At 34.5% G+C, this 23,653-nt stretch overlaps 1 protein-coding gene across 3 annotated transcripts in view; it reads left to right on the top strand.

Annotated features, from left to right (window-relative positions):
• Nasp (Nuclear autoantigenic sperm protein) overlaps positions 1–23,653 on the top strand; it is a 218,189-nt gene that overhangs the window by 129,403 nt on the left and 65,133 nt on the right. For all 3 annotated transcript variants that reach the window (XR_016548137.1, XM_090390866.1, XM_090390867.1), the window contains one exon: positions 18,283–18,374. Coding sequence is in view for 2 of the 3 variants with exons in the window: in XM_090390866.1 (XP_090246992.1) it covers positions 18,283–18,374 (92 nt within the window). In the remaining variant the exon portion in view is untranslated. The remainder of the gene's footprint in view (positions 1–18,282; positions 18,375–23,653) is intronic.

Below are 23,653 nucleotides of genomic sequence, written 5' to 3'. Positions count from 1 at the left end.
GACTGCTGAATGTGAAAGAAGAGAAGAGGTGTCGAGTTATTTTTAGTTATGTACTTTTTATTGTTTTTCATTTTAATTCATACAATAATTTTCAGTCTTAATTTGACCACCTTAATATATTTGTCCCTTCCATTTTTAGGAATTTCATCTCAAACAAGTTAATAATTTCTCTCCCCCCCTTCCCCCATTTTGCTTTAGTAATATTCCTCTTTCAAAAAAGTGAACAACTGTTATCAATACCATATCTCTACAAATGAGTGGATCATAGCACGTCTGCAACTGTTTTGCATTAGGACATATACACAAATCACGGCCGTAACCCAAATTATATGCCATAGCTGATAGTAATTTGATCAGTTATTGAAAATTACCAGTTATTTAATGAAAGATAGCACTTATTTATTCAGATCCTCTGCATTTTTACTAGCAACAATATTTAAGTAATATTGATAAAGATGGTATCCAAGGTCTATATCATCTAGCAATAGCAAAAATTCTATTACTGAATGCCAGAATTTCAAGATTAGGAGATTGCCAACATATGTGCCTCTCAGAAGCACAAAGTGATCAATTCCATAAAATAAAAAATAGTAAAAAATTGATGTTATAATTTTTTTTTTAAATTTAGCTTAACCCTTAATTAGTTGTACCTTTTTTGTTACATAATTAGGCACATGGGGGTCAGAAGTCACTTCTTACTCCACAACTGCACACCAGCTTACATGCAACTGATTCAGTACTGGGGTAACAAGAAACTCAGCTACTCGAAATCGTAACAAAAAATCTGTCATCAGTTTTGTCAGAAATTGAACTTGAATGATGGCATGGGATCAAATAGACCCCATGCAACTAATTAAAGGTTAAAATATACAAACAGACAAAAGTTATATAGTGAATTATTTAAGATGTAGGTTAGTCATTGGGTTTTTGAAAAGTTAAGTGCTAATAATGTGCTCAGGTACTAAAATTGAGAAATTTACAGAAAGTGGAGTTGATCGGTTTGGCTTTTTTTGACTGTCAGTGAACAATTCCTGTCTAACAAAACTATATTGAGAAGTGCATTGTTGTTATGTTCCATTGAGTTGTTTTCGACTCCTGGTGATTCTATGAACATAGATTCTCCATTCAGATTCTTCCCTGGCCATATCTTTCAGAATTTCCAAGCGCATTCCAATTGCTTCTTTAACTTCATCCACCCAATTCTTGGTCTTCCTCTTCTCCTGCTTCCATCAACTTTAGCAAGCATCATCATCTTCTCCAGACACTCATTTGCTCACATAATATGTCCGAAGTATGACAATTTTTGTTTGATGATCATAGCTTCAAGGAAGCAATCTGGCTTTATTCTGTCTATCATTGATTTATTGGTTTGCTTTGCAGTCCATGGTATTCTTAGTAAGCGTCTCCAAACCCATAATTCAAATACATCTATCTTCCTTCTTTCACTCTTTCTCAGGGTCCAACTTTCACATCCATACAGTACCACAGGGAATACTATTGCTTTCACGATTCTGATTTTTGTTGCGAGGCTAAGATCTTCATCTTTAAAGATCTTGCTTAAATTTGTCATTGCTTTCTTTCTGAGTAATTATCTTCTTTTAACTTCTTCAGTACAATAACCATCTTGATCAATTCGGGATTCTAGGAGCACAAAATTGTTAACTCCTTCCATTTTCTCCCAGTCTACTTCAAAATCATTAAGTTCGCATGTTGCCATAACTTTTGTCTTTTTGAGATTAAGTTTAAGACCATATTTAGTACTTTCTTCTTTCATAATAAGTCTTCCTCCAAATCTTCTTTACGTTCTGCTAGCACAGTGGTATCATCTGCATACCTCAAATTATTAATATTTCTTCCACCAATTTTAATTCCAACTGAAGACTCCTCCAGCCCTGCCATTCTTAAAATGTATTCGCTGTACAAGTTAAACAGGTACGGAGATAAAATACATCCTTGTTGCACCCCTTTACTTATTGTGAAATACAGTCATACCCTGACTTACTGCGAATCTGGAGTTACGCAGTTTCTTATATGTACCTATTCCCGTCCCGCTTCACACCTCGCCACTAGTCTTATCTTTCAGGTGGCGGCCGCATTCGCCATTGTCACACATGCTGTGAACAAGCACTGACTTGTTTTGCGCAGTCTCTATTCATACACGATTTTTATAGTCTACAAACCTTGCGATTGTTTAATGTTATGTTCTTGATAAAAATTTTATCACATAAAAAATAATAATGTCATCCAAAAGAAGCAAGTCCGATTCTTCTACAGCTAGCAAGAAAAGAAAAACATTGAATTTGGAAACAAAACTCAACATTATTAAGGATTTTGAAGGTGGAATAAAAATTTGTGAGCTAGCAAAGAAGTTCAATCTACAGGAATCCACAGTAAGAACAATCATAAAAGGAAGGGTTACAGATTTTGGAGGACATAGATTCTAACGAGGAACGAATTGTAGCCACAAGGCAAGGAATAAAAAAAACATCAGCTTGCTATGAAGAAATTTTGCATGACAAGAAAAAGACAATATGCCGTCTGACGAATCTATTAGATTTTATGAAACCATCGACATCGAAATAACTTTCTTTTTTTTATGTACGAAAAACTACAATTATGATTATATTTCTTAAAAAATATAGGTGTTTTTGTAAACCTTTGGTCCCAATTGTATGTTTGTATATATAAATTACATGCAAAATTATACCCCGGGTTATGCGAATTCGACTTGCACGCTTTTTGTTGGTCCCACCTACCGCATAACTTCCAGGTTTTACTGTACTCAGTTTCTCTAAGATCTGTTCGGATAGTAGCTTCTTGTTCATAATAAAGATTCCTCAGAAGGATAATGAAATGCTCTGGTACTTCCATTGTTCTTAACACATTCCACAGTTTCACATGATCTACAAAGTCAAAAGCCTTGCTATAGTCAAGGAAACAAAGGTAGACATTCTTTTGATCTCACATTGGCGATTTTATCTCTTGTTCCTCTGCCTTTTCGAAATCCTGCCTGTTCATCTGGCATTTCTCTCTTCATGAATGATTCCAGTCTTTTTTGAATGATCTTAAGTAAGACTTTACTTGCATGAGAAATCAGTGCTATAGTTTTGTAATTTTTGCACTCTCTTGCATCGCCTTTCTTCAATAAAGATATATAAACTGATTTTTTTTCATTCCCTAGGCCATTTAGTTGCGATCCAAATAATTCGCTGACATAGAGCAGTTTAAATTTTAACTGCCTCTTCTCCCAGGGATTTGAGCAGCTCAATAGGTATTCCATCTCCTCCTGGTGCCTTCTTACTGGATAGCTGTTTCAGTACCCACCTCACTTCACTCTCCAGTGGTACTGGCTCCTGTGTATAATCCTGCTGTTCAAATTTCTCAGTAATTTTGGAGTCCTTTCTGTAAAGGGCTTCTGTATACTCTTTCCATCTTTCTTTGATGTCTGCAGCTTCTGTAAGATATCCTTTGTGTTTACTTTTCAATATTGTCACCTTGGCACTAAACTTCCCTGTTAGTTCTCTGATCTTTTTGAAAAGATCTCTTGTTTTTCCTTTCTTGTTTTGGTCTTCTATTTGTTGACTTTCCTGGTTAAAATATTTTTCCTTGTCTCTTCTGGCTTGTCATTGAAACTCTGCATTCAAATGCCGTACTTCCTGCAAATTTCCTGTGGCCTTCATTTTCCTCCTTTCCTGAGCAGTTTTGATGGCATCTTCTGACAGCCATTTAGACTTCTTCTTCTTACAAACCGTTGGAATATTCTTCTTTGCTTCTGTTTTAATTATATCATTGATCTCTTCCCATCATCTGGTTCTCTTTCACAGGTTAATGGTCCTGTACTGTTTGTGCATTTTTCTCCTTTCCAATTTATTCATTTGTAATCAGTGCAAGGACTTCAAATATAATTCTTCCAGAATCCAAAAAGGAGTGACTCAAAACAAAATTAAAAATATTTATTTAATAAAACTAAACAAAAAATGTAATTACAGGGCAAATTTTGTCAAATTAATAAATATAAAACTGTTTGGATCAAGAGCATTCTGATTACTGAAAAATGTCCTAGATATCATTATCATCCATTTCCTGATATGTATCCTCAAGGGATGTTCAGGCTGCTGAGAAAGCACTACATGAATAAGTGTACGTGATTGATAATCTCCTATTAACAATTTTTTTCTGAATTAGTTTATTACATGTCAGTATCTGTTTGACTAACCTTTTCTCTCCCATTTTACCATCGTAGATTAGCCCTCATCACACATTCATGAATGCAAACTAATATCTTCATTTTTAAGATTCTGCCATTGATGCCTTTTGTTCAGACCCCTAATTTTTCTCAGAATCGCTATATCTCTGGTCTCTAGTCTTTGATCAAGTGCTTTATTTCTAATCGAACTCTCAGATCAGAACTTAAACTGTTTTGAGCACTGTCTTGTATACTGATAGTTTAGTGTTTTGGCTAATTTCTCTCTTATTCCATGTAAATTTATTCAGCTGGCTACCCACCATACCAGCTTTGCCTATTCTGTTGTCTATTTCCAGATTTAATGTGCCATCTTCACTAAAAACTCTGCCTAAATAGCTGAAATATTTTACATGTTCTATATGCGCTCCATTTAGAATGCAGTTGATGTATTCAAAGTTTTTGCCTATTTTCGTAGTTTTGGTCTTTTTATTGCTGATTTTTCATGCCAAATTTGTTGCAACTGTTATTCAATTTAGTTAAAGAAGCCTGGAGAATTGCTGGATGTGTTTAGGAGTGCAACATCATCTGCATATAGCAAAGAACTATGTTTGACATCTCCAATTGTAATATCAGGCCTAATGTCACTTTCTTTCATAATCTGATGATTATTATAGATGATGAATAAGAGTGGAGATAATATGCATCCTTGTCTTACCCCTGATTTTATATCAAACCATCTTACTGTATTTCCTTCAATTCTGTCTCTGCTAACTTACACTTAAATATAGACTATATATTGCTCTGTATAATGTTCTCCATTTCAGCCCATATAAAATTGTAGTCTTTTGAAAAGCTTTTCTCTGGGCACCTTGTCATATGCCATTTCCAGATCTACAAAACTTAAGTACAAATCCTTGTCATATTACTGTGATCTTGATAACCTCTTTGTCCTGAATCCAGCTTGTTCTTCCATTTTATTTTATTTTTTTTTTACCACAATTTTTCTCAAACTCTTATCAAGTATGCTTGCATAAATCTTAGTAAGAAATTTCTCTAATTCTTACATTCAACTGTATTCTCTTTTTTATAGATGGAAACTATGAAAGCTTTATTCCATTCATCTGGAATTGAAACTTTTGACCAGGCCTTCTGAATTATGCAGTGTTGCCACTGCAAACTTTTGTACCTCCATATTTGAACATTTCTGGTTAAATATCATCTACTCTAGCTGCCTTTCCACATTTCAAGTTTTGAATGGCTTTTTCTACCTGAAGTATTGATATAACTCCTCTTTGTATTCCTCTTGAAAATTTTCTACTTTGGTTCTGTCACTTGCTGTTTCATTTGAACAGTCTTTCAAAGTAATTACCCAGACATGTAGGATATCCTTATCTTCAGTTTTCGTGTCACCTTTATCATCTTGGATTCCTTCTACAGTACTCTTTCATTCATTTCTAAGCTTTTTCAATAGCTTCCAGAAGACTTTGTCACATTTCTGATATTTATATTCTATGTTCTTACTGAAGTCTTCCCATGACTTTGTTTAGCTACTCTTATACATAGCTTAGCTCGCTTACATTTTTCTCTGTATTCTTTTAGGGAATCTGCTGGCTTATTTCTAGAACTTTTGGCATGCTTTCTTATTTTCTTGGACTGCTTCTTTAACTTCTTGTGTCCACCAGATATTCTTATATTTCTATTCTTGCAGACAGTTTCATGAAATGCCTCCATAGCTGAATCAGTCTGTTTTCTTCATAGTTTACCACTGGTACTCCATGGTTGGGTTCTTGTTTTTGAACTGTTTCATTCTTTCTTCAATAAGGTTTATATAGTTTAGTCTACAGTTCACCTGTAAAAGCTACTTAACTTTAATTCTTTTTAAAAATTTTTTTACGTACTGGTTTCTCTTCAATATGTATTCATTTTTATCCTACTTAAAAGAAAATGGTCACTTCTGATTTCAAAATCCTCTGTATGAACTCTCGTTTCCTGTACCAGAATTAAGATATCACTGTTAAAAATAACATAATCAGTGAAGCTTTTCTTATTTCCTGTGTCTTCTCTCTACATGAACTTGTGTACAACTTTATGTTGGAGCATTGTTAGTAATGATTAGTTCATATCCTCAACAGAAATCCATCAGATACTTACTATTATTATTATCCTTGTTCTTTCATCTAAATTTTCCCAGAACATTTCTGTTTGCCAGTGGGAATTCACTTCCTACTCTGCTGTTTAAATCTCCAACTAATGGCACTTTTTCTTTTTCAGCTGCCTGCTGTAATGACTTGAAAAATTCCTCCACTTCTTCCTTAGGAGAACCATCTGAGTGTGTGACCAAAGGCACAAATAAGTTTCAATCCATTTCCTTATTCTGAAGTTTGCTTACAAAAACTATTTGAAACTGCTTTCCAATCTCTCTGATGGCAATAATTTTTAGCCAGGGTTTTCATATGTGTTACCATATGAAATTTTCCAATGAATTTCATATGATAACACATATATTTCTTTGTATTATTATTATACAGGCATTTCCATGGAGTCCAAAGACTGATCACTGGAGACCCAAACTAGCCACACAATCTATCATACCTTTCCTTGAACCCATTAACAGACAATGCACTCTCAGCTGACTCTGGCAACTCATTCCACTCATTCACAACTCTCCAAACATAAAATTTAGTCCACACGCTCCTACTAACTACACCTTTATTCAACTTCAGGGATTACCCCCTTGTTCTGATCGTTCTAGCCAAGTGGAGAAACATTTCCTCTGTATCGATCCTATAAAACCCTTTAAGCACTTAAACGTTTCTGTTATATCTTTCCTTTTTCTCCTATCAACCAATTTCTGCAGTCCACACATGCACAATCTCCATCCTCATAAGAAACATTCCACAGACCACTCGCCATTGTAAAATCTTGTATATAAGGAATTTAGGATAAAATCTCTTCTATACCGATTTTACTTGGGAAATAAAAATAATATAATATACTTCTAATTTGATTAATACTTAACTCATTTTTCTGTAATAAACCTGAAAAAAATGTTTGAATAAATTGTAATAAGAAAATTGTACAGACAGAGAAATAACTCAGATGGGATTAAAAATGTAAGACCTGAGGCTATCGCAACTCGCAAAGGTCAACGAAGTACGGGGTTTCCCACCTTAACTCGGCGACCGCAATGGCTGAGAAGACTCTTCAAAGAAAATCCGGGCGATTTTATCTGTAGGAATTCCAAGGTCGGGAGAGCAGAATAAAAGGGGGAAGAATTGATGGAAAAGAAGCTTTTCGGTTCCGGCTTTTACGGGGAGTTTCCTGTATGTCCTGCCATTCCAAGGACAGAGATCCACATCCTGCCAGGCGATGATAGGAGGTTCGTATTAGTAGAGTTCTCACCGCTAAGTTCCTTGACAATCTCCGCTTGTGAAGTATCATCAGTGTCATAAAAAGTGCCTGTGTGTGAATTTTACTGGAAAGTAAAGGTATCAACAATCTCTAGGATCTTGTGTAATGAACTGGATGACAAAGTAGCAAGTAAGACTTTTGTTTAGGACCTTCCTAGATGTGAAATTTATGGCAAGGATTGCTGATTTTTTTTTTTTTTTTTAGTTTGTTAGCATAAAGAATAACAGTAAAGATGGAAAGCCATTTGTTAAATTAATTGTGAAGTAGTTTGCAGAGTTTTGAGGAATTAGCTAATGTTATATATTGAAGAGGGAATTGTATGTGAAAGTAGTTAAGCTTAATAATATTTATAGTCTGAGTTAAATTAATGTAAAGAATATACAAGTCTGCTTCTGTGTCTGATTTATATGTGAGCATATTTATTGCATTAGTCATTAAGCTTAAGTGAGAAATGTTTAATTAATCGAGTGGAGAACCAGACATGTGAATTTATATTGTTTCCATGTCAATTTTGCTGAGTGAATTAGAGCCAGATAAATTTTTTATATGTACCTTGATTTAGCATGAATAAATTTTTGTTTGTCAATAACTTGCCTGATTCTGTCTTGCCAATGCACTTCTCATAGAAAGATAGAACCTGCGTGACCTTAACAGTAAAAGTAGCCATGACTGACGAATAGTAAGTTTGAGCATTGCTTGACTTAGAGATAGTTTTTACAGATAATTGTGCTGGGCGTTTTTTCTTGCATGTACAGGAAAGATATCCAATTCCTTTACACGATCTCTGATGGCGCAGTCGTAAATACAAATAAATTTTCAGGGATTGGTGTGAGAAAAAGCCAGCTATTTAGACGAAGGAATTGGCTCCAGCCAGAGGCAATTCTAAAATACGTACACGTGAAGTAGCATAGTCACGACCTTGAGAAGGGGGGGGGAATTAAATGAGATATTAATCTTCTCCACCACTTCCTTGTTCTCAATAAACTCAGGAGATCAGGCCTGAGCACAGTAATCCAGATGTGAATATAACAATGCTTTATAAAGAGGAATGACTTCCTTATCTCTACTTGATAATGTTTCCTTCAATAGCCTTACATTAGTTTAGTCCTCTAAACTAATGTAATTAACTCTGTTTACCACTACCCCTAAATCTCTAGTTTCATTTATCTCCTGGTCTGCAGTTCCATTAATGTGGTACACAGATTGTAATCTATTTATCCCCAAATGCATGACTTGACATTTCTCCACATTAAACTGACACCCATTATCTTTTGCCCATACTGACAGCCTATTTAAATTGTCCTGTAAACTCTCCACATCACCTTGATTAACTATTACTCTAATTTTGCATCATTAGCAAACAACCGAATATTTCATTTCAGGTTATTTCCTATATCATTTATGTACAATAGTAGTCCAAGCACTGAACTTTGCAGCACACCACTAGTCACCTGTTTTCACCTTGATTCTGCCCCTCCATTTTGATATCTGTCTAGTAGCCAACTTGTTATTCACATAACTAGTGTCATATCCATCCCCATTTGTTCTAATTTGCATAACAGAGTTCCATCTGGTATTCTGTCAAATCATCATCATGCTTTTCAAGGATTTAGGGCTAAAGTGGCCTGTTCACAGCCTTAGAATTATCGTTGAATCTCTTTAGAAGACATTGTTTTTTTTTTTCTTTTCTTCTTCCTAATGGTTTGTAATTTAAGGCTTTTTGCAATCTTTTCATTATCATTCTTATGTGTTCCATCCATTTATGTTTATATTTTAAATTTTTTTCTATTACTGATTCCTGGTTTAATTCTTTAATAATTTCTTCATTTCTTTTGTGATCAAATAGAGTATATTTTGCAGTTTTTCTCATAAATTTCATTTCAGCTGTTATTAATTTTCATTTGTCTTTATGTTTTATTGTATGGAAGTATTTCACTTCCATACAATAGGACTGGTAGGGTTTATGTATTGTATATTTTAGTCTGGTTTGTTTTTGAACTAGGTTAGGTTTACTTACTTCTTATTGGATCTTGTCCTTTAAAGGCCATCGATTTTGATTTTCCTGTTGATATTATCATTTCATTTAAGTTTAAAATATCTTTCTGTAAGTTACCTTCAGAATTTAATATAAGTTACCAAATAATTTAATTTAGTTATTTGGTCATCAGCAAAAAGGAAAGAGTTTAAGTTCACAGAGTTTAATACCTTGATGGAAATTTTTATTCCATTTTATTATTATTTCATTTAGATAAATATTAAAAAGTTGCTGAAAGGGGACATCCCTGTTGGATGTCTTGGTTTATCTCTCTCGAATATGATAGTTCATAATTTAATCTTATTTGCATTTAATTATTTTCATACATACTTATGATAACTTTTAGAATATTATTTGGTATTTGTCTTTCTTTTAACATGTTAGATAAAATACTTCTTTTAACTTTATTAAATGCTTTTTCAAAGTCAATAAATGTAATATGTGTTTTTAAACTGTATTCTCTTTTTTTCTCTATTATTAATTTTAGGCAAAAGCTCAAGTGTATACATGATTGCCCTTTTCTACACGGTGTCCCAAAATTCACGCAAGATTTAAATTTAGTGCCATTTGTGCGGTAAAGTGTTGCCAACGAGAAAAAAAAGACAGCATGACAGGGTTATTAAAAATGGAGCGCTACACGAAAGAAAAATGCATTTTCATTGTTGAGCAATTGGCAGCTACAGTTCGCAATTTTCATACAAAATATGGTCGGAATAGTGATTTAACTTCAACTGTGAAAAGATTAATTAAAAAATTCAAGAAAACTGGATCAATTAGTGATCTTATACACTCTGGCCGTCCTTCAACAAGTCGTTCAACAGAAAACATCGAAGTGGTTCGTGAGAGTGTTGCTGAGAGTCGAGGAACATCAATTTGCCACCGTGGTCTTGAATTGGGCATTTCGAAAAGCTCTCTACAGCGTATTCTCACGAAAGATTTGCATCTTTATGCTTACAAAGTTCAATTGACTCAAGAACTAAAGCCTACTGACCACACACAGTGAAGAGAGTTCGTTTAATGGATTATGGAACAACAACAAGTGGATGCTTATTTTTTGAACAAAATCATCTTCAGCAATGAGGCTCATTTTCATCTTGATGGCTTCATTAATCGACAAAATTGTCGCATTTAGGGTTCAGAAAATCCACGAGTGATTGTCGAGAAACAAATGCATCCACAACGTATCACTGTTTGGTGCAGATTTTGGGCTGGAGGTATCATCGGTCCATTCTTCTTCGAAAATGTGGCTGGTAAGGCAATAACAGTTAATGGTGCTCGCTATCGTGACATGATAATCCAGTTTTTTGTGCCTAAATTGCAAGACATGGATGTGGACGACATGTGGCTTCAACAAGACGGTGCCACATGCCATACAGCCCGAGAAACAATTCAGTTACTGCATGAGTCATTTCCTGGTCGTGTAATTTCCCGTTTTGGTGATCAGAATTGGCCGCCCAGATCATGTGACTTAACGCCGTTGGACTTTTTTCTTTGGAGTTTTTTGAGGTCTAAGGTTTATGCCAACAAGCCCACGACCACCCACGCCTTGAAGGAGAAAATTGAGCACTGTATCAACGAAATTCAGCCACATTTATGCAAAACGGTCATGGAAAATTTCAACAAAAGAGTGCGTATGTGTCAGCAAAGCCATGGAGGCCATTTACCCGATATGCTATTCCATGCATAACCCTATACTGTATACTTTATGAATCAATAAGAAATTACAATTTTTAATTGAAAACCTGTGTTTTCTGTCAAAATTACTTCTTGCGTGAATTTTGGGACACCCTGTAAATTCATTTTGTACTTCTAAAATAAAGCTTTCAGAATCTATTATTAATTATTTAAAATTCTGCTATATATTTTATAAAAGGAATTTAGAATACTTATACCTCTATTTACTAAAATAAAGAGCCAAAATAATGCTCGATCTAATATCCACTTGATTTTTATAACTTATACCTCTATAATTTTTAGGGTCATCTCTACTACCTTTTTTAAAGATAGGGATCACTATTGCTTTTTCCATTCTATTGGTGGGTTACTTGTTGGATAGATTTTATTTAAGAATAATAAGAGTCTTTCTTTGAACCTATTCCTGTATATTTATATAATTCTGAACCTAAATTATCTTCTCTAGGTGATTTTCCATTTATTGTTTCTTTCAGGCTGATTTCCAATTCTTCTTTCGTTATTTCCTTTTCATTTTCATTAAATGTTTGCCAGTTATCTTTTACATAATATTTATCTGCCCATAATTCTGTATAGAAATTTAGAAAATTCTTCTAATTTCAGTTTGGTGTTTAATTTTATGCGTTCTTCAGTATCTGTACTTAAATGTTTCAAACTCTGAAATTATATACATTGGGTCTTATTTTATATAAATAATGTTCCATGATTTTCTGTCTTTTTTTTATTTCTCTTCTAGCTATGGCTCTTATTCTTTTATATTCTATTTCATCTTCTAATCTTATACTGCTTAACCATTTATTGTATGCTTCTTTTTTTATTTTGATTATTATTTTTTTATTGTATCATGCCATTTCTTCAGTTTTTTTCTTTTTATTGAATTTTTTTGGTCTTTCCTAAGCTTCCATTTGCTAATGTATTTAGTATTGTTTTTGTATTAAGCCTTTCTATTTCTTCATTTAATTTTATTTTATCTAAATATTGGTTAATTCTTTGTTCATATAGCCATTGTATATTTGCGTCATTTAATAATCTAGTTTTATAAATAAATGTTTTAAATTTTCTTTCTGTTCTTATTATTTGTAGCCCTTTAGGTGATAATATTAATTTTAGCTTAATGAGGAAGTGGTCACTGCATATTTCACGTCCTCTGTGAACTCTAACATCTAAAGAGAACTTTGTCTTTTCATTTAAGATAAGGTAATTAACACTGATTTCCTTCCTCATGCTGTCCAATTATATTTATGTATGTCTTTATGTTTATAGAAAGAATTCATTATTTTAAGGTTATAAACCACAAAGTGGATCAATTTTTTACCATTCCTATTTAGAGTATATGTTCTCCATATATTTCTTTATTATTATTAATTTTCATGTTTCTAATTCTTGCATAATCATTTTTATTTATTTTATTATGTATATATTTTATAATTGATTATAAAATTTGGTATTATCCTCTTCTCTTCCTTCTTCTGGGGCACATAAACCAATGACTGTTAATTAACCTCTATTTTTATTCTTTCTCTCTCTCTCTCTATGTTCACTGGGCATCTACAGATGCTGTATGATCACTCTGATGCTCAGTGATATGCCACACCAGGCCTTGCCATGTAGTCCTGTTGTTTGCTTTTCTGACGACCTCAACTCTGAAGATCAGTCACTCCACACACACACACACACACACACACCATCCATCCATCTCATTGATGGTCTACCCCTTCCTCTTTTTCCAGGAACTATACCTGTTCTGAGAAGTCTCCCTTCCATCCTTTCTGTGTGTCCAAAATATTTTAACTTTCTTCTGTCAATATCCTTAAGGAGCCTTAAAGTTCTACTGATCTTTTCTAACACCCATTCATTTGTATGCCTTTCAGAATATGATATTCTCAACAGCCTTCTGTAACACCACATCTCAAAAGCAGATATCCGTTTCTTATCTGACTTCTTTAGGTTCTAAGTCGGCATTGGAAAAACAACTGCATCCAAAATCCTCAACTTTGTTCCCATGGAGATAGATCCATCCTTCCAGATTTTAGACAGATCTCTAGCTGTTGTTTTAGCCATTTGTAACCTTTTTCTGATGTCTTCTGAACAGCAATTCTTCACATTAATAATGGATCTCATGTACTCAAGCTTGCTGACTTCCTCAATTCTTTCTTCATTAAGAAACTTGTTTCTCAAGAGCTTCTCTGTTTGTATTACCTTTTGAAAACCATAAACTTTGTCTTGCTAGGATTGAGTTGAAGTCCTCTGTTATTACTGATCTTGTTAGCTTTGTCAAGAATTAGTCCTAGTTCTTCCATGTCATTACAAAGGAGTACTATATCATCAGCATACCTCAGATTACTGATCAATCTACCTCCTATCCTAATTCCTGTCCTGAGCTCATCCAATGCTTTATGCATGATGTCCTCCACATATATACTAAAAAAGTGAGGAGAAAGTAAACATCGTTATCTAACTCCTTTTCCAACTTGAAGCCAGTCAGTCAATCCAACAACTGTTCTTACCTTGGCTTCTTGCTTCCTATACAAGTTGGCTATCAACCTGATAATGTATTGAGGAAAACCCATTCTTTTCATTACTTTCCACAGTTTCACATGCTCAGCATAGTCAAAAGCTTTAGAGTAGTCTAAGAAATACATTACAAGAGGGAGTCAGAATTCTTTATATTTTTCTATGATCTGTCTAAGGCAAAGGATCTGATCTCTGGTGCCCTTACCTTTCCTAAAACCAGCTTATTCCTCGGGCATCTCTGCCTCAACTTGACCTCAATCCTATTTAGCATGATCTTCAATAAAAGTTTGCTTGCATGAGATGTTAAACTAATAGTTCTATAATTCTTGCATGCCTTCATATCACCATTATTATGTAATGGTGTGAAAACTGACTTCTTCCAATTTCTAGGCCATGATCCTGTCTCCCATATTCTTGTAAGCAATCTATGAAACGCTCTGTCCCCTGTGGCTTTAACTCTGCTGGGATTTCATCTGCACCTGGGGCCTTATTGCTATTAAGCTGCTTAACTGCTCTTTCAACTTCATGCCTAAGTAGAGGAGGTTCCAAATCAAAATTTTCCTGGTGAGAGGACTTCACATTTTCTTTATCCACTCTGCTGTACAGTTCCTCACAGTATTCTTTCTGTCTGCTTTTGATTTTCAACTCTTCTGTTAGTAATGCTCCATTCCTGTCTTTGATGACATTCAATTTAGGCTTAAACTTGTGTTTTAAGTCACGAACTAAATAAAACATCCTTTTACAATTGTGCCTCCTCGTCTGAAACCCTATTTCTTCACGTTTATTAGTATAGAACTTTTCCTTGTCCTGCTTGAATGCTCTTCTGACTTCTCTATGTAATCTCTTGTATTCTTCAGTCTCTATTTATCTTTGTTTTTCCAACTAATCTTGTTTTCTTTTGATTAGTTCCCATGTTGAATCTGATATCCATGAGTTTCTTGGTCTTCTTATTGGGCTAAGATACTTCTTCGCTGTATCCTGTATTATCACCTTGACTCCTTCCCAAAGCATTTCTGGTGAGTTCTCCTCATTGGTCTCCAAAAAATCATCCAACCGAGTTGATGTTTCTTCTTTGAATCCACTAGGAATTACTCTAACATCAAATCAAGTGGGATGTGCCTGACCTGGAAGTTTTTGGAGTCTTAGTCTTACTAGCTGATGGTCTGTACCACAATCTGCTCCAGGACAAGTATTCACATCAGAGATGCTTGTTTTCCACTGCTGGAGAGCCAGGATGTAATCAATCTGGTGCCTTGACCTATCAATGTTAGATGATCAAGTTATTTTAACTGTTTTGAAAGGGAATTATGAATCCAGATCATAACACCTGCTTCTGTTCTTTGGTCTCTGTCAACTCCACTATATATTACATTAAAATTTTCATTTCTCATGGTTTCTTTAATTTCTTTTTTGTTTCAGTGATTACTCTATTTGAAAATTTCTTTCATTTAATATTTTATCTAATTCTATTTATACGCTATTCCTCTTACATTCCAGTTTGCTATATGTATTATATTTTGCTATTTTCATTTTTATTTTACTTTTTTCATTCTCATTTTCCATATATTCATTTTGATTTTCTTTGTCTGTTAGCTTAAAAATAGATTAATGTTCTCATGTCAGGTGACTAGCCTCTCGATGTATAGTCTAGTGGTAGGGCTGCTACCTTAATGCTTCTGAACTAGCATTCCTCCAAATTTAAACCCATAGGAGGAATAGGATATTTGAAGGGGAAAGAGTAGCTTTTAGAGGGAGCATAGATATGAGCTAGAAATGGAAAGACCCTATAATGCTCAAGTACTCGAATAGCATAAGGGTCTTAAATAAGAAGGCTTGGCTGATAAGGCCTTATAGGAAAGATATAAAATAATCAATGTATTCGGAGCACCCCACCATATTTGGTGGGCTTCCCTATCTGCCACCCAGGGGACGAGCTCTCTAGAAGTTGCAGGGTCCCCTGAAAGATTCATTCTCATTCTTTGAAATGCCTTTGCACAATCCAGCAAAGGCAACTCAAACTCAGCTGCCATTCTATTATAAAAAAGCATAAAGCCGTGTTGTCCCTCATATAGTATCATATTCTTATCCATCCATTCTTAAATTCTTCTTTTGACCAATTTTTCCAGTAAAACACCATGCCTAAGATACTGATTGGTCTATTACTACTGCTGTCTTAAAATCCCTCTTATGCAAGGGAATTATTTTTCCCTCTTTCCACTCCCTTGGGACTCTACCAAAGCTGAGACCCTTGCAAAGAGGACACTCAGTAACTCAACTATTTTATCTGCTTTGTCACCTCATTGACCATCATCACTCATTAGGGGTAATCTTCCATAGTCATTCTTCCTCTTACTTGCCACATAGCGAAAGACAGCTTTGGGATTTCCTTTGGCCTGCTATGCACTAGATTATTTTCGTAGTCTGATTTTGCCTTCCTTACTATGCTGATCACCTTACTTATATACCCTCCATAGCATTTTCTTCTTCTGCATCTCATGCTTAATGATATTACTCATCCATCTAACTCCTACCTGATTAACCCTCCTTACTATAGATATATATTTTAATATTGCTTCCTCTAGATGAGCCTTAACTATCTCCCACGCACTACTGACATCCTTGCCCTGTAGTGTTTTATGCCACGAAACACATTTAAATTCCTCCTAAGCTTGTCATAATCATGTCTTGAAGTTCCGCATATACCACTTCTTGACAGAATATTCCTCAGGTTTTACAATCTCCCAAGTCAAGACCACATGGTCATTTTTGCAAATGAAAGGCAATGTGGCCACCTTGGTTACGACCAGGTCCAGTACCCCCCCCCCCCCCCCCCCCCCCCCCCGCTCTCCTTCCATCACATGCAGCCTCAAATTATTATCTCTCAGTTGGTTTATAAATTTCATTTCCTTCCTGCCAGTGTATATTACCATAGTTGAAGTCTCCCATAATAATCACTTGACCTCTACTCATTGTCCTAATTTGCCGATGCATGTCTTCCAGATCGTCTGTGGAATTCCCTGTCCTATAGCAAAAACCAACTGTGTATTTTGTCTTAATTTCACACCAGATTGCTTCAGATGAACAGCCATCCTCCTGCCTGTCTGCTATTCTTTTTGGTTGCAATTCATCTGCTATCATCAATAGTACTCCACCCCATCCTATCTTCTCTGAAAATACTAAACCCTTCACATTCAATCCTTGTAACTACATCATATGCTGTTAGCCAAGTCTCACTAATGCCAATAACTTTTGGCAAAGTTGCACTAATCAATGCCAAAAACTCCTTTGTTCCTGATACTTCTGGCATTAGTATACAGAAACTGCAGCATCCCTTTTGGCCCCCATCCTGAATTGACTACGCTATTCATTATTTTTGCTTGAGAGACTAGATTCTGTACTTGGTTATTCTCATACTCACTCGCCTGATGGGTGCCTTCACACAAACTCGCCTCCTTCCACCCTAATTGCTTAAGTTTCCCTGAATTTGCTCTTCAGCATGCTCAGTGAACAAGGCTCTCTCTCGACACCTAACACCAAAACCATGTAGATGCAGTCCATCATCATCATTATACAAAATCCTTCTTTCCATCAAACACAGAACACAAATCCTGCATTATTCCTTTTGCACAACCTTTTGTATCCATTAAGTGATATAAAAATCCATTTTATATTTCTCTTATGAGTTACATGTTCAGGGTTTTTCCATATGAAAGCAGTTTTCACTTGATATAGGAAAGCTAAGAAAGCATAAATATGGAAATTAAAGTTAACAGTGATGAACTAAGGAATTCTTCTACTCCTTTCTTGCATTTGCTTTCAGTAATACTATAAGTTGCATTGTCCAGTTTTACATTTTTTTTTTTTTTAAGGTCAAATAGCATAATCCTGTCTTATACCAGTACTGATTTCATAAATAAGTTACCTTATTGTTTAGAAGACTCTCTTCTGTTTAACACATTCACAACACTCTGTTTCACAAATGTCACTTATTTGACAGTAGGTCACTCAATCTTGTAATGTGTTCTTTCTACTTTGGGCTGCCATGTAAAGTATTCGTCAAAATCTATGACATCATCAGTTTAAACTTTTTTTGGTAGAGTTTTCTCTACAAGACACTTAATTCATCACACATCTTGTTAGATAAATTCTTTTTATTTTTTTATTTGAAATCCAAAGTCAAATTCTCATCAACCCAAAGATTTTTTCTTCTTTTGCAGTGTGAATTTTGACATGGAAATTTGAAACCATATTTGGTTTCTCTCAATTTATTCTGGATTGAGGAAGTGGTTCTTTTGTTTTTGACTGTTTGATAGCATTATTGGCATTTTTCATGTTGGCTTATTAAATATAAGCTTATTTGATAATGATGGAATACTTGGTTGGCTGTATTAATTTATTAATGGGTTTTTTATTTATTTATTTATTTTTATTTTATTTTAGGCAGGTAATACTTTCCAAAGCAGTGAAGCTGGTTCTAGTGGCAGTAGTAAAGTATTGAAGCCAGTTAGCAATATTGGTCATCTTGTGAAAAGAAAGGTATCAAAATTTTGATGGTATTGCTAGATCCATAAATTACATATTTATGGATTTTAATATTATGTATATCTTGTAGTACTGAGGGCACAACATAATGATATTCACTCAGCATCTCTCCCCCCCCCCCCCCCCCCCACACACACACCATGTGGGATATCTGTTTATGGTGATGGCCCATTCCATTCTTCCTCTTTTTTCTTATATTTTCTTATTATATTCTTCATTCATTCTACTTCTCAGTCTCTTACTCCATTCTACCATCACTGGAATCCAACATACTACAACTGTGTTTGCTGTGGAGTGTGACCTGTAAACAGAGAATATCTGAAAAGATGGAGATCCTGGTTTGTGCGCATGCATCCTCTGATTCTGCAAAATGGGATGGCTTGAATGGGTTATCCACGATCATTTCAGTTAGTACACTTGTGTGGCTCCATGATGGGTGGGGAATCTCTAGCATTGAATATAAAATCCCCTTCAGCATGAATTTTCATTGTCAAATTTTTCAGGACAGACCTCAATCAAGTACAAAAGCCTTAAATTCATTTGTGAACTGGACATTTTCTGTTAGAAGTAAGAATCAGAAAATGCCTGACTTACATGCATTTTCTATTTCTTACTCGAATTACTTACCAATAAATGACCAATATAGAAAATGTCACTTTTTTATTTTATTTTATTTTTTAAACAGAAGGGTTTAGAAGAATTGGCCAATCTCCTGAAACAAAAACAATAGGGAATACCACTAACCTCCCATAGAATCCAGTTGCTGGAGTAAACTCTGGCACTTCGCTCAGCTCTGTAAAATATGATTAATGTTCTTTGTTCTAGCTTCATGTTGTGATTGTGCTGATGCCCTGATGGCCCATTAATATATGGCTGAAATATTTGCAATGATAGAAAGGATTATTCTTTATTCTTGTGAATGTGTCTAATGTTATAAGTGCTGTTATAATTTGCAATAATAAAAATCATTATTCTTTATTCTTGTGAACATGTGTCTAATAATGATTACAATGTCATAAGTGCCATTTTATAAGCTCTTGGAATCTATAAGCATATTTTCAGAGGAGAAGATTCTCACTTTGCATCCATATTTCCCAAAATCACATTGTTTATTTTTTATTATTTTTCATCTCTGTAAAGAGATTGTTTTACTCCAAGCATTAAGTAATTACAGAAGAGTTCAATCCGATTGGTGCAATGACTTATTTCTTTTAGAATCCAGAAAATTATTAACTCAAGGTCAAATGCAAAAATATATACATTTAATGAAACTGAAACACTATGTACATTATAAATAAAATTACAAAACTAACTGGATCTAAGGCCATCAAAATAAGTACACTATAAAGATTTTCTTATCCAAAAATAAATAAATAAATAAAATCATTTGCTCTTTGAATCATTCTATAACTAGTTTATTTAATATATACTTATGTTTACCAAACTAAATACTTTGTTTTCATGACCAAAAAAAAATCTACAAACAATTGTTCATTAGAGTCAGTTTCCTTATTGGGCCTTTTCTGAAAAATATGGAATGACGGGAATACCTCGATTATCGTGGTTTACAATTTGATACCAAAATTCCAATTGTTGCACTCCAAATTCGAATTATTGCAGCTGCAAGATGTAGTCCACTACATATGCAACCAGTTCGAGTTGCCACTCTCCAGGTATCGCTCTCTTGTAGTGCTTCGTTTTTATCTGATGGCACCTTCTCACTTACCAGTAACTATCTGCCCTTGCCTGAAGTACACGTGGATATTTATTTCTCTTGTTATTTACCCCTACAATGAATACTAAAAGAAACAAGGATGATTTCAAGTCTACAGCTATCAAGAAGAAACGTAGAGTGATCAGCTTAGAAGATAAGTTGCATATGATAAATAAGTATGAAGCAGGCATCACCAAAGCCAAAATTGCAAGAGAGTGCGGTCTGAATGAATCAACTGTTTGCCATATTTTAGACCACGCTGCAAACTATAAGCAACTAGGACAAAGTGTATCGACCTCGCCTGTGTCCCAAACTACGAGAAAAAGAAGCCATCTTATGATTGAAATGGAAACGCTATTGTCAGTGTGGATAGAAGTTGTAACCAAAAGAGAATTCCTCTTAGTCAAATGACTATAAAAACAAAAGCATTGAATTTGTTTGAAACTTTAAAAAGAAAACAATTAGAAAGCGAAAATGATTCGGCGTTAGTAGTGGAAGAAACTTTCTCTGCAAGTTCAGGGTGGTTTGATCTGTTCAAAAAGCAATTGAGCATTCATAGTGTTCGTGTGCAAGGTGAAATTGCAAGTGCCGATGAAAAAGCAGCAGCTAGTTTTCCTGGTGAATTGCAACAGATCATTGAAGAAGGAAATTATACTGATGATCAGATATTTAATGCTGACGAAACAGGCTTATTATGGAAAAAAATGCCCACTAAAACATTTTTAGCAAAAAATTAAAAATCACAGCCTGGCTACAAGGTTTCGAAGTAGCGTGTAACACTTTTACTATGTGGCAATGCTTCTGGAGATTACAAGATGAAGCCTCTCTTTATTTATCGTTCACAAAATCCTCACCACTTAGAAGTTTAGATAAAAATTTTGTCCCTGTTCATTGGAGATTCAATAGAAAAGCTTGGATGACGAAAACTATTTTTGAGGATTGGTTTAAAAACTGTTTTTTTTTTTTGTCCTGAAGCTGAAAGGTACTGCAAGTTATTAAATCTTGATTTTAAAATCTTGTTGAAATTAGATAATGCACCCAGTCGTCCAACAGCACTGAATGATTTGTGCGGAAATGTAAAAGTTATTTATTTACCACCTGATACCACTTCCATCATCCAGCCAAGGATCAAGGTGTAATCGCATCCTTTAAGACATATTACCTACGAAGAACTTTTTCACAAGCAATAGAAAAGACTTTGACAGAATTCTGGAAGGCATTCAATATCAAAAATTGCATTGAGAATGTCAAGGAAGCATGGAGTGAAGTAACGTCTAGCAACCTGAGAGCGGCGTGGCAAAAAGATTATTCCTCATTGTGCAAATGATTTTAAAGGATTTGAAAATGAAGTAACCCATGTTATCAATGATATAACTGAGCTTGGCTTCGATCTAGGACTAAAAGAAATTGAAAAAGGTGATGTTCAGGACCTGTTTCAATCACATGATAAGAAACCTGATGATGAAGACCTAATTAACCTCGAGAGAGAAAACGTGCTTACGATGTTCAAATCAGTGATATAATGATGAACAAATTGACTTGGCACTGAAGGAATTTACCCTCAAAGAAATGGACGAAATGTTTAGAATTGCTAAAAATTTTAAAGAAAAAAATCTTGAACGGCAATCACTGAAAGTTTGTCAGGAAATTGAAAATTCCATCTGTTGCTACTGAGTTTTATGCGAAGAAAAAAGAAAGAAAAAATTCCACCAGACAACTGTACACCAATTTTTATCTGAGAAAGAATAATTGTATGGTCTGTATGTACTTCTTATATATAAATAAAGATTAAAGAATAATCTTGTTTTTCTTAATGAACCTTCATTAAGAACACGTTTAACACATTTGTTTTTTACTTGATATATAAAATTTAATTAATGGATTTGAAAAATCCTTGGCATTGATCACCCATTTTACACGCATTGTTTATCCTGATTATCGCTGATTCGATTATTGCGGTATTTTTCGTGGCAACAATAACTGTGATAATCGAGGTATTCCTGTACTTCTTCATTCCCGTGGGGGGTCTTTTTAATTCCTTATTTAGCATGCAGTTTTTTCAATCATTTCTCTCTGCCTCACTGGAGTACAAATATTCGTGCCTCTCACAGTTCAGTATGACACAAAATCAGCAATTTTTTACCAGAAGAAAACAGTTTCTTCTATTTCATAAACAACATATCTAAATTACAGTTCTTTATTTTAAGCCACTTTACACTTTCAGATTTCAGCAATTCTGTTCTTTCCCATAAAATAATAAATAGATCTGGCATCCTTAAGATAGAAGACAAAACTTTTCGTTCAGCATTTCCTCAAACATTGAATTAGAATGTCAGTTCTAATATCTTCTTTTATTTACTAAACACTTGTTGACAGTTTCAACTCCTCCAGTTTAAAGATACACAGTACTACAGTTCTTTTTCAGAATCTTCTATTAATATTCTCCCAATTGTCACATTCGCTTAACTTTCTAAGAACAAAATTCTCTGGTTGCTGTTTTCAAATTTTCATTCTCTCTCTCTCTCTCTCTCTACTTGTTTTCCTAGTTACTCAGATACCGAATGCCCTGTCAGCTGTCAATCATCCATCAATCTTCTCAGTGAGCATGTGCACCGAGGAGATTGTTGATGGACAGCTTACAATAATAATAATAATAACAACAATAGATTAATTTGGAAGAATGCTAATAGGAAGCTAGTTATAATGCAAACCTTAATCATGTGCTATTGTATCCTGTACACACTTTCAGAATGCATGTTTGATGAAGAAGGTGTTTAAATTATGTTAAACTTTTACTCTCTATTAAAATATCATAGGCTCATATTATTTTTGTAAATGTAAAAAAAAAAAGCATATACTATCAGAAGTAGGAGAAGGGACATGCTTAAAATTCAAAGCAAGGCTATCTGATTCGTAGATCAACAGTTACATAACTTTCAGATTTTGTGTCACTGATTTTGAAAATTTTCCCTTTGGCTCTACTTTATGGACTATAGCGAATCCTGAGTATCAACTCGATTCATTATTCTCTCTCTCTCTTTGTTAAATGTGAATCTGTCAACAGAAGGCTGTATGTCTATTATATATTAGTATTTTGAGTTGTCTAAAGTTTAGATAATTTAAAAACCATGCTCTAGAGACCAATCATGTGACTTTTTTCAAGCCACTTCATACCTTGATTAAGCAGGGTGATCTCACACTGGGTGATGAAATTTATCTCACCTAAAGACATTCACAAATATCATGTATGTATGTGGTGAAATTCAAACCAAAGCATGCTTATTGATGAGGAGATACTGATATTCAATCCACTCTGCCATTGAGACTGATTCGTCTCATCGAACTTTCCACATATCATGAAAGTGACCTGCGACATACCATCAGACATATCCAAATTAATAACGGCAATAAATAACAAGCTAAAGGACCTTGCCCCCAAATGCACGTACATGCTGGACCTGATTTAACTTTTGCCCAGAAGGAATAAAGAAGACAACTCTGAAGATAACTAGAAGATAGAATGGAGACAACAGTTGGATCATAGACTACAAACAAACCA

The sequence above is a fragment of the Typopeltis vanoorti genome, chromosome 3 (assembly GCF_054136105.1).
Source record: "Typopeltis vanoorti isolate ZY-2024b chromosome 3, IOZ_Tvanoo_1.0, whole genome shotgun sequence".
Classification (NCBI taxonomy): Eukaryota; Metazoa; Arthropoda; class Arachnida; order Uropygi; family Thelyphonidae; genus Typopeltis; species Typopeltis vanoorti.
Note: the sequence above shows the minus strand (reverse complement) of the source record. Positions and strands in the feature narration are given on the sequence as shown.